The 11679-nt window shown below is 41.6% G+C and overlaps 1 protein-coding gene across 1 annotated transcript; it reads left to right on the top strand.

Moving 5' to 3' along the window:
* The first annotated feature begins 1174 nt into the window (after positions 1 to 1174).
* WFIKKN2 (WAP, follistatin/kazal, immunoglobulin, kunitz and netrin domain containing 2) lies at positions 1175 to 2632 on the top strand. Its single transcript, XM_030534657.1, has one exon. The coding sequence runs from the start codon at positions 1190 to 1192 to the stop codon at positions 2630 to 2632; it is 1443 nt and encodes a 480-aa protein (XP_030390517.1). The 5' UTR covers positions 1175 to 1189.
* Positions 2633 to 11679: the final 9047 nt, after the last annotated feature.

Consider the following 11679-nt stretch of genomic DNA (forward strand, 5'->3'; position numbering starts at 1 on the left):
CTACAATAGTAGATCCTCTAGTTCCCATTAATGAAAGGATATTGCACAGGAATAATGGCCATATCACTGTTTAGTTTGATGGCATTAAAAGACAGCATGACTAAATTTTGCCATCAGTTACAGAGATGCCCAACTGACTTCAGTGAGATCAAAATCATGTAACTAAGGGCAGAATTTGTCCTATTCTGTATAGGGTAACAATGTTCATGTTTCATTAAAATAATCCACAAACAACGTATTGTCTACAGTTCTACAAGCCACACAACAAATACATTTTCTGTTTAGAAAGGCAAACAATGAATATAATTAACCACAATTTAGAAATGACCATAACCAACACTGGATATAACATTATGTTTAACACAGATGCTGCATTTAAAAGTAAGACTGACACAGACGTATAAGTGACGGCAAGCCCATAAGTGGATACTTTCTTTTCCATGGAAAACAAAATAATTTTGGAGCAAGAACTTAGTTTTGCCTTAGTTCTGAGCTATTCCATTTATAATACATTGTGAACAATTAAAGATGCTTGGCAGTTTCCACTCAAAGAGTATTTTGCTTCTGTCAGAGAATTCAAATAATACTCTACATACTTCTGAGGACAATACAAGGGATTAAGGACTATAACCATATGATAAGACTTTCCATCTGCTCTTACTTCAGGGGGCTTGTCCTTTGGCACTAAAAGAGGGTTTGTTGGGGTGGGGGTTGCTGTTACTTCTGTAACCAAATGTTCGATATGATTTTATGAAGGATTCACTATGGCTTTAGGTGCTCAGAAATACTGCTGTTCTCACACCTTCCATTCAAAGATCTCAAAACGCTTGACAAACCCAATTAATGTAGCCTCACAGCACCCCCACTGAGATAAGGAAGTGATGTTGTTCCCATATTCCTGATGGGCAAGTGGAGATTCAAAGAAATTAAATGACTTACCTTAGGTCATACAAGATGTCCTCAGCAGAACTGGAAATAAACCCCCCGTCCCCTGGAGCCTAGCCCTGTGATTTAATAGCAAAAGCACCCTGTTACCACAAGAAGGAATTTCTCCATCTGTCTGTCGTTCTCAAATGATAAACCATCCCAATAACAGTTTGGTTGTTTTGTTTTGCCTTAGGAATGTGAGACCTTTGAGAAGTGCTGTCCTAATGTCTGTGGGACAAAGAGTTGCGTGGCAGCTCGGTACATGGACATCAAGGGGAAGAAAGGACCTGTCGGGATGCCTAAAGAGGCCACTTGTGACCGTTTCATGTGTATCCAGCAAGGCTCCGAGTGTGATATCTGGGATGGACAGCCTGTATGCAAATGCAAAGATAGGTGTGAAAAAGAGCCCAGCTTTACCTGTGCCTCCGATGGACTCACCTATTACAACAAGTGTTATATGGATGCAGAAGCTTGCACCAAAGGCATTACTCTAAATGTAGTCACTTGCCGGTACCATCTCACCTGGCCAAATACCAGCCCTATCCCTCCAGAGACTACAGTGCGCCCTACCACAGCCTATTCAGAGACAACCATCATTGACATCCTGCCACCCGCTCTAGTTAACAATCCAGTCCATCAGTCAGTCTATGTGGGAGAGACTGTTAGCTTTCTTTGTGATGTCACAGGCAGACCCAAACCAGAAATTACTTGGGAGAAGCAAACGGACGGTAAGGAAAAAATCATTATGAAGCCGAATCACGTCAGGGGGAATGTCGTGGTTACTAACATTGCCCAGCTGGTAATCTATAACACTCAGCTGCAAGATGCAGGCATTTACACATGCACTGCAAAAAACATGGGTGGTATTCTCAGAGTTGATTTCCCATTATCAGTTGTCAAAGGAGAACCTGCATCAAAAGAAGCATCCCAAAACAAAACCCATTTCCCAACTGATGAGTGTCTAAAGCAGCCAGACAGTGAAGACTGTGGGGAAGAGCAGACGAGGTGGTATTATGACGCAAAGAAAAACAACTGCTTTACATTCATTTATGGGAACTGTAATAGCAACCTGAACCACTTTGAGACCTATGAGAACTGTATGTTAACATGTATGAATGGCCCAATCAACATCTGCAAACTGCCAGCCCTTCAGGGTCATTGCAAAGCCTATGAGCCCAGATGGGCATACAACAGTTTGACAAAGCAATGCCAATCTTTCATTTATGGTGGCTGCGAAGGCAATGAGAATAACTTTGAGAGCAAAGAGGCCTGCGAAGAGATGTGCCCTTTCCCTAAAAACACTCACTGCAAAGCCTGCAAACCTCGCCAAAAGCTGGTGACGAGCTTCTGCAAAAGCGACTTTGTGATCCTAGGCCGTATAACGGAACTAACTGAAGACCAAGACTCGGGACACGCGCTGGTGACAGTGGAAGAGATTCTAAAGGATGAAAAAATGGGATTAAAATTCCTGGGAAAGGAACCTCTAGAAATCACCCTTTTAAATATGGACTGGAGCTGCCCATGCCCCAATATGACCACGGTGGATGGTCAGCTTATCATCATGGGTGATGTCCACAATGGGATGGCCGTGCTGCAGCCAGACAGCTTTGTGGGCATCTCCAGTGTCCGGCGTGTACGGAAGCTTCGTGAAGTCATCCACAAGAAAACCTGTGAGCTTCTGAAAGAATTCTTAGGACTACACTAACCTTACTCACGTTTCAGCCTTTCAGCTCTGTTTATTATATGGGGCTAACAAAAGCAAGGCTAGTGTGGAAATTAAAGACAAGCTACTGTCTGAAGATACAATGTATGTAATATGCAGAACCCTTATTTTAACCCATTAATCATGCTTGACAACAATGTAGTATGCTCTTTGGCAAGCACATAAAATATCAATGAATGGATATTAATCTTACTTTGAAATCAACCTGTTTGTATAGAATTGTCATTTAACTAGAGGATTTTATGCAATAATTATATAATTTTTGTGTAGTTTCCAACACAAATGACCAACTTCGTAGCATTTTTGTAGCTAATTGATTCATAGCTAAATTGCACATACTGTCGATTTAATCTGTCTCACTTACAGCATGGAAATGTTATGGTAAATCATTAAAATAAGTCACAAACTTCTGTTTCCTCCTGGTAACATTAAGTTCATTACAAGAGAAGAAACTGTAAATTATTGTCTATGTTGACTATAATTATACATGTCAAGTCAATCTACGCATTATGAATTTGCTCACCTTTTCACAGAAATCCACACAGCAATTTTCTCTGGATTGTGCCAATGTTGAATAGAAAGCCTGCAGTCCTTACTCCCAGAGGAAAAAACACTGAAGTAAACTGGGCAATCATTCTGGGTCTAATAACAATGAAAAGAAATACATATCCAAAGCCAAAACCACAATTTCACAATGTTTTGAGTCCAACATCAACCCATTCGTTCCTATTTTTCTTTTAAATAAATGTGGTGTAAAGCTAATGTGAAGAGTCTTTGGAAGTGGGATGTCTGCCATCTTGGTTTTGGAAGGCCCTTACATCTGAGCATGTGTGGGGATCTATTGCTTAATTGTTAACATGCCTGATTTTCCAGGTAATAGAGTAGAATTATAGCAGTCAGAATAAAATTAAAGATAGAATAGTGCCATACACATTCTAACGATTATGTAACGCAGCCAGAGAGAACAACAGAGCGGCGTACACACATTATAGACACATTCATAAACAAAGACACAGTGGGTGCACTTTAGAAGCTTCAATTAATCTGAACTCCCCCTCATTCTCAACAGTATTCCCCATTATATATAGGAAATCTCGCTTAAATCAGTTAAAACATTATAAGTATGGCCACTGTATATATGTGTATGAATAAATACACATGCAGCAAGAGAAAGAAATAGGCACGTGTGTATAAACACTATTGATCATTACTAATACCTGTGTATCTAAAAGGTAAATTTTGCAAATGCACAATTTTTAATAAGAAAAAGGGTGATCTCAGAAATACCCTGCCTCAGTTAAGGAATGTCACTGAGCTGAGATTATGCGCGTATACGCTTACTTATATCATTCTTATCATTATTACTATTCTCTTTGTTCAGTTGTTAAGTGAGCTCCAACAATAGTGTTTACTGTTGCACAAAAGACCAGCTCAAGCACTTATCTGGATTGAGAAATGTTTTAGCTTAAAGGTAAAAGGGTATTGTTAATATTACTCTGTGGTGCCATCTACTGGCTAATCCAAGAGCCAGCAGGAGGTAGCTAAAGCCTTGCATTCCAGATGATAAAAGATACCGAGACAGCAGAGACTCACACACACACACACTTGGCTCTGATTATGACTGAGACATGGGGAAGTCTGTGTAAAAAGTTTACCTGGCTAGATGCTGAATTTAAGCACTTCACTGGAGACTCCTAATCCCTAAGGTCCACATATATAGTATGTTTTGCAAGTGGCAACAAAGACTTCAAGGATGAAATTTAATGGACGATAAGAATGTTTTAAATATGGCCTGACACAACTTTTAAATATAGGGCTTGACTCATTTACACTAAGGCTCCTTCACGCTACTCTGGCAATATGAAGATGCCTTAAAGTGCATTTTCACCCACCTTAAGGCTCCTGAGCAATGTAAAAGGATTTTAGTGTAAGTGAGAATCAAACCCTTTTGTTTTACCCTGGTCTGGGATACAATTCATCAACATGCACATTCTAAGCAAAGCCTGACAGAAGGGTTTCAAAAAACAAAATCAGTATTAAGGCTTTTCTTAGCTACCAATTTTTTTAAAAGTCAAGTGTGCTATCGGTCTCTACAGCAGCACATTGTCCAGCACAATAACTGTATGATTTTTATCTCTTTCTTAAATGGATGTAAGAAGAATTACAATAAAAACATAACATTTACATACAATTTTGTGAGGATCGTATTATGGGCTGGGCTATGCCAACGTCTGTCATGCTTTGCATTCCACTGGAGTTCTGCACCTACTGTAGGTAATTCTGCTACGTGTCATTCCCCAACATTACTGCACCTTGTTTGTCATTTTTCAGGCAGCCAGGAAATAAGGTCTGGCGTATTTCTTCCAGACTGAATTGCCTTTTCTGACATGAAGGAATCTAAGTGTGAATGTTTAATAAAGGCTGGGTTTCTACAGTTATTTTCTCCAAGAGCTTAGGGGATTTCTTTGCAAACGGGAATGATCAAATGACTCTGGAGACATACTCTGAGGGGTGAAAATGTACTGAGTAGCAAATATCAGGCAATTGTTTCTGCTTTCAGGTAGTAGATTAAATCCCTGAAATCTGGTATCAGAACCAGTCTCGGGATCACTATTCAGGAAAGCACTTAGGCACATACTTAACTATTAGGTATATGCTTAAGTCCCACTGACTTCAGTGTGGCCTAAAGTTAGGCGTGTGTTTAAGTGCATGTGTGCAAAGTGAACTCTGATGAATAGGAATGGACTGATGAATCAGCCTCATAAAAATGATAACACCGATTACCTTATTCCATGAATAGCTCCACTGAAATCAAATGGAGCAAAAACAGGGGTATTAAAAATAACATTCAGCATTTGTTCTAATTGTTTCCACCCCTCCCCTCCATACAGGCATGTATTATGGGATAATTCAGTTTCTGGCTGCTAAGGGACAGACTGTGTAAGTAAATCTGGCCTGCAGTGTGAGCTGTGTGGAGGTGCCCCACATCAATGTGAGTGCTGGTGGCTCGGTCCCTATGCCAGCATGTAGAATTGTGCCAGTTTACTCACCCCTTGGTATGGTATGGCCTCCTCCATCTGCCCTACAGCTCAGGGTGAAGAGGGTGTGTGGCCCACCTCCTCCTGTCGCACTCTGGGGCATACTGCTGCCGAGGGGAGTGCAAGTTCCTGTGCTCCCCCTGCACAGAGATTGCGATTGCTGCTAACGCTTGCACAGGGTGCACGGGGAAAATCCCCTTGAAACCCTTCCCCTGCTGCATACCAATACAATGGTCAGGACAGGCTGGCTCGAAGGGAGTGGCCAAAATTCGGAATGAGACAGAATTAAAACAAAGTCCGTACAAGGCCCATGTGACAATAAAATGAAAACTGAAAGCTGTAGGGGTCATGCAGAGAGCAATATCAACTGATTATTTCAAAGTGACAGGAGTTGCTATGATCAAAATACGAGGGAGGCTGCACTGCAGTAGGTTTTGTACAATTCATGTGGAGATTTTTTTTTTTTATTAGAAACCTGCTGGCAAGGTGCAGATCTGGATATGCACCAAAGCAAATGGAATACACCCACTTTTTCTTTCAGGATTATGCCCCTTTCTGACAATTATTAAAAAAGATAAAATACTGTCATGTCTCCTGGCTACCCCATCTTTGGGGAAGAGAAGAACATCATTATGACATTCTGCGGCTCTCAGAAAAGGGGTGCAATCCACTAATAATACTTAGCACTGGAATGAGCCATCACATCTCATCTGAAGATCTCAACGCACTTCCCAAACCTTAGTTAATTGAACTTCACAACACTCCGTTTGTGTGTAGATAAGGGATCTTTTGAGATTGGGTCACCTACCAACAAAGTGCTGTCCACTGTGAGGGGCAGTTTGGCAGCTGTTTAATGTTTCTATGTGCTATTAGACAACAGTTTAGACCAGGACATGAGGAGTAGCAATGTATCCAGCCAAGGCCTAGTCTACACCACACTGCTTTTATGCTGGTATAACTATGTTGGTTAGAGTGTATGATTTTATTTAAAACTCATACAGCTATACTGGTACAATCCTTAGTATGCACACAGTTTTTAGGATTGCCACCTCTGAAGTACAAAAAAATGATCCTGAGCCCACAAAACTGGACAGCTGGCTGTTTCCATAGGATTGCCATTTCCAAGATGCAGAAAAACTACCCACTGGCCAACCTTCCACCAACAAAAAGCAGCCACTGGCTGCACCCCAATCTTCCCTAAGAAAAATGGTCCTAGTGCCAACTATTGCTAATTACTACTATAGTGTGAGATAACTATTTTATATACGCACACACACAAAAAACACGTTATTTTATAATTTTTCTTACCTTTTCCTACTTACAGCACCGCAATCTGGACTTTGGGGGTATGAGCTTTAGAGCACTGTAATGTGTCCCCAGTGAAACAAAAACCCCAGCACTTACAAAAACTGGCCAGGTGTCAACCTTAAGTGGGTACTGAGCACCTTTATCTATTTCCCAGGACAGCTACTCAAAAAAGGGACGATCCTAGGAAAACCTGGACACATTGCACCTTAATAGTTATACTGGCTAATGGTGCCTTATAATGGTATAGCCTGTGCACCTTCCTTTCTGGGAATAGCTATACTGGTATAAAGCATCTTTATACTGGCTAACTGTATCTACAGTAGGGAGCTTGCACTGGGTTGGTATAGATTGCACTATACTGGACTGGACTGGTTTAGTTAAGGCAGTATGGCTTTCTAGTGTAGGCAAGGCCTGAAACTGTTGGGCAAGTTAAGACAGGCAGAATGTAACTGACTGAGTTGAAATTGGGAAGCAACACTAGGTTTAGAATCCCTGTTCTTCCAAAAGTGCTATGGGGCCCATCTATAACCACAAGGTCAGGGCTTACAGGATTGCCAACTCTTGCAATTTTATTGTGACTTTAGCAATTTTTTTAACCTGTCTTGTAAACATGACAAAAGGCTAGTGAATTTTCCCTTAGTCTTGAGTGGCAGGCAGGATGATGGTCCACAGTGTTTGAGAAAGGAGGTAGCAGGGCAGGTTTTGGGAGAAGATTAAGAACTCTGTTTTAGCCACGTTGAACTTGAGACGTTGGCTGGAATCCATGAAGGGATGTCAGAGAGGCTGAGGTTTTAATTTGCACAGAAGGAGACAGGTCTAGGGTAGAGAGAGAGATCTGAGAGTTGTCAGCATAAAGATGGTAGCTATATTTGCGATTGTGGATGAGATTACTCAGAAATAAGGTGCAGAGGGAAAAGAGAAGGAGACCAAGAACAGAGTTCTGTGGAACCCCTATTGACAATTAGAGGGGGTTCTGAAGAGGACTCTCCAAAAGACATGCTGAAGGAGCAATTAGAGAGACAGGAGGAGAACCAAAAGCAGACAGAGTAATGGAAGCCAGTGATACTTACTCACCTCCTCCTCTGTTGCGAGAATGAGAGGGGCAATACATTATGCCTCACAAAATGAGCCTACAGTTAAATGGAAGCCAACCAGCATTATGAATCAAAAAATGACACGGTTTCAGGAAGTAGGAATGAAGACCAATCACCCAGAGTGCAATAGATCCATGGAATAAGTCACTAGGGAAGGAGATTGAAACAAAGAACATGAATGACTTCAACAGGCACATAGATGTACTTCTGCAGAAGGAGGGGCTCTGGGAAGATGAAACTGAAATGAGTATGTCAAAGCAGAAGGGGGCATTGGAGCTTGGGGTGTATGCAGTGTGAATTTGTCCAACATTTCCAGACTTGGGTGCCTAAGGCCAGACTTCATGGAGCATGGTTTTCAAAGGTGCTGAGATCCCAGATCTACCTCTGAAGTCAAATGATAGCCATTTCTGAAAATGAGGCCACTTAATCAGGCATCTACATATGAATTTAGGGGTGAGATTTTCATGGACTTTTAGTGGGATTTGGGTACCTAACTACCTTAGGCACCTACGGTGGGATTTTCAAAAGTATCTGTCTCTGGGTGTCCAGGTTTGAAAATTTGAGGACCCAATCCTCTGAATTCTTGAGTTCTAATTCAGGCAAAAACTCTCAGAGAGATCAATGGGATCGTGCTTGAATAAAAACAGAGGCCTAGATTCCATAACTCTTACACTAAGCTGTATTTCGTTCTCCAAGTAATGTCAAGAATTGCTTTCAGTGGGCCCACTCACGGAGCACCACGCTATTCAGTGTGAGTATAAGTGGGAGAACCTGACCCTGAGGTCTGGTCTACACTTAAAATATTGGCATAGCTATGTCACCTAGAGGGTGTGATTTATTTTTTTTAGCTGACATATCTATGCTGGCATAAGCCCTAGTATTAACGCACTTACACTATCCTGAACAGTGGTTTTGTTGATACATTTCTTGGGCCAGATTTACATTACAAAATTTGGCTACCTTCCTACCTACACTCCCTGCCTGGAAAAAATATGCCATTAGAACCCACAGTGTAGATGCAACTATGCAAACTAAAGAGTGCTTCTGTTGGCATAGCCAATATTGTTTGAGGGAGGTGGGGTAGCTTGTCCACAAAAGAACTCCTGCCTGCTTACACTGTGGCAACACTAGGGGGTTCTACTGATATAACTATACTGGCCAAGGCTCTGTAGTGTAGACAAGACTTCAGGGAACTGGTGTAAACTATGCCCGCAGGAGCACTTTTATGCCTGTATAAGCATATTTGCCAGTATAACTAAGCCAGCAAAGCTTTTCTAGGCCTTATCAGTGAGAACTTCAGGTTTAGGCGCTGTGCTTTAAAGTCAAATATTAGATATTTCCCCCAAAGCAGGTTGTGGTTAATGATTGATTACACCTGACCTCCAACTGCCTTATTGATTTACCGTTGCTGTCAGAGAACAAAAAATGAAACCCAGGCCCAGATGCTGAGACATGTTCTGAATGGAAATTATACAACTGAATCAAAGTTCTTCCCACTTTCTAAATATCATCAAAAATGTCAGCTCCAGCTCCTGACCTACTAATGCAAACACTGGTGGGATACGAAGATAACACCACAATGTTACTGCACATATCTATTAGCAAAAACCAGCACAGCCTGTTTAATTCACAGCTATTTATGGCTGGACAAATGATGTGACATTCAAATCTGAGAGTTAGGGGACCTAATGGAAAGGCATTTAAGGCTGTGCTGTAGGTAAGACTCTGGGGTCCTTAATCAAGCACAACTCTTTCTGGCTACAATGAGACCCTGAACCTGCTCGTATTTCATTACTCCCACAGAAGAACTTTCTTAATAAAGCATGCAGAGTGCACAGTTGCTCACACACAGGCTTTTGGATTTCCTCCAAAACTCACAGGACTTGTGTTGGGCCATGATTCTGTGGGGTCTGCAGCGGCCAGAGCGAAAGTGACATTCATTAGAACAGAGGATGAATATAACCTCTCCTGCTTCAAAGCATAGGTCAGGCACTGCCTGTTTGGAGTTAGGAAGAAACTTCCCCAATGGGCATTTTATTGCATAATTTTCCATTTGGGGGCATTTTGCACCTTCCTCTGAAGTATCTGGTTCTGGCCACTGTCAGAGACAGCATACAGGACAGTAAAGACCATGGATCTGGTCTAGTAATTTCTATAATCTTATTGGTGTCTGATTTTACTAAGGCCACAAAGCAATGCAGGTGGAAAGGGAAAGGGTGGGGAGCAGGAGAGAATGAGGAAGTCAGAGATCCATCCTGAAAGAAATCTCAGGCTTTCCAATTACTCATTGTGGACTGGCTTGGCAAAGCACTTTAGAGTCAGGCTGAGCTGACTACGTGCAGGCGAAAAAGGAACTTGGAAAGAAACTAACTATATAGAGTTTCAGGCCTGTTCTCTCTCTCTCTCAGCCCAAGCATACTAGACCTGAATCATGAAGGGCTCAGTGCTCTGAATGGAAGAGTAGCTGCTGATTTGATTACCATATGCACAAGGGATTAGGATTGTAAAGGGTCAGCTTGTTTCTGTGCATTACTACCCTCTACTGGATAGAATATAATCAAGCAGTGTTCAGCAGATCAAGCTGTTCAGGCTGAAGAAGTGAGGCCCTAATATCACAGCTCTGAGGGCCACTCCGAACACTTGCTGAGAAGCTGAGGCCTACAATTAGTATGCATAGAAATGTACGTACTTTGTTAAAAAAAACACCACATTACCCTCAGATTCTCAGATTTGTATAGTTTTTGATAGCTAAATAAAAATGGCTTGGTTTTGAAGTTTGGTGGCTTTAAAGACTGTCAGCTGATGACTCTGAGCCATGAAATTTGAATTAGATTCATACTGACTCTCCACAATGTCTGTGCGGGTTTGGATCTGGGATACTGGTTTGGATTCATCTTCTGAGATGGGCTTAAGCCACAAAGTTCACATCCAGATTCATATGTGACTTCCTCAAAGGCTGAATTCAATTGACTAATTCAGAGTTGGTCCAGATCAACATCAGAATAACCTAGAGTAGAATTGGGCCCTATGTTTCCTGAAGTTTTTCAAGTCACTTGGGTCCAGATTTTCAGAGGTGTCGAGGCACCTAAATATACAGATAGGTGCCTAGTAGAATTTTCAAAAGTGTCTGTGCAGACTAGGTGCCTAACTCCCATTGATTTTCACTCAACATCTATCTTCATCTTTCAGCACCTAAACACCTTTGTAAAACTATCCCTGGAGCCTTTTGTAAGCACCTCTCTGCAGGGCTGCCAGGTCAGACATTGCAGTACATTGCACTGCTTTTCTGTGTGAAGAAAGTCGAGACCTCTAGTCTTTGTAGCATCACCTGAGAGGGCAAAATCCTTCAATGCTGTAGGTCCACTTCAGTCCATGAAGTTACATGAGGGCTGAATCTGATCTGTGCTGTTTATCAGAGCATCTGCCCTTACATTAAGCTATTTCTTTTCAATCTCTCACCCTTCTTTGAAACTTACACATCTGCATATTATTCTCCGCACACTTCAGATTGCAGCCAACTTTGTCAGAAAACATGAGAACAAAATCAAGCTGAGAACATGCACGAATAACTCATATTTTCAGAACAACA

The sequence above is a fragment of the Gopherus evgoodei genome, chromosome 15 (genome assembly GCF_007399415.2).
Source record: "Gopherus evgoodei ecotype Sinaloan lineage chromosome 15, rGopEvg1_v1.p, whole genome shotgun sequence".
NCBI classification, from domain to species: Eukaryota; Metazoa; Chordata; order Testudines; family Testudinidae; genus Gopherus; species Gopherus evgoodei.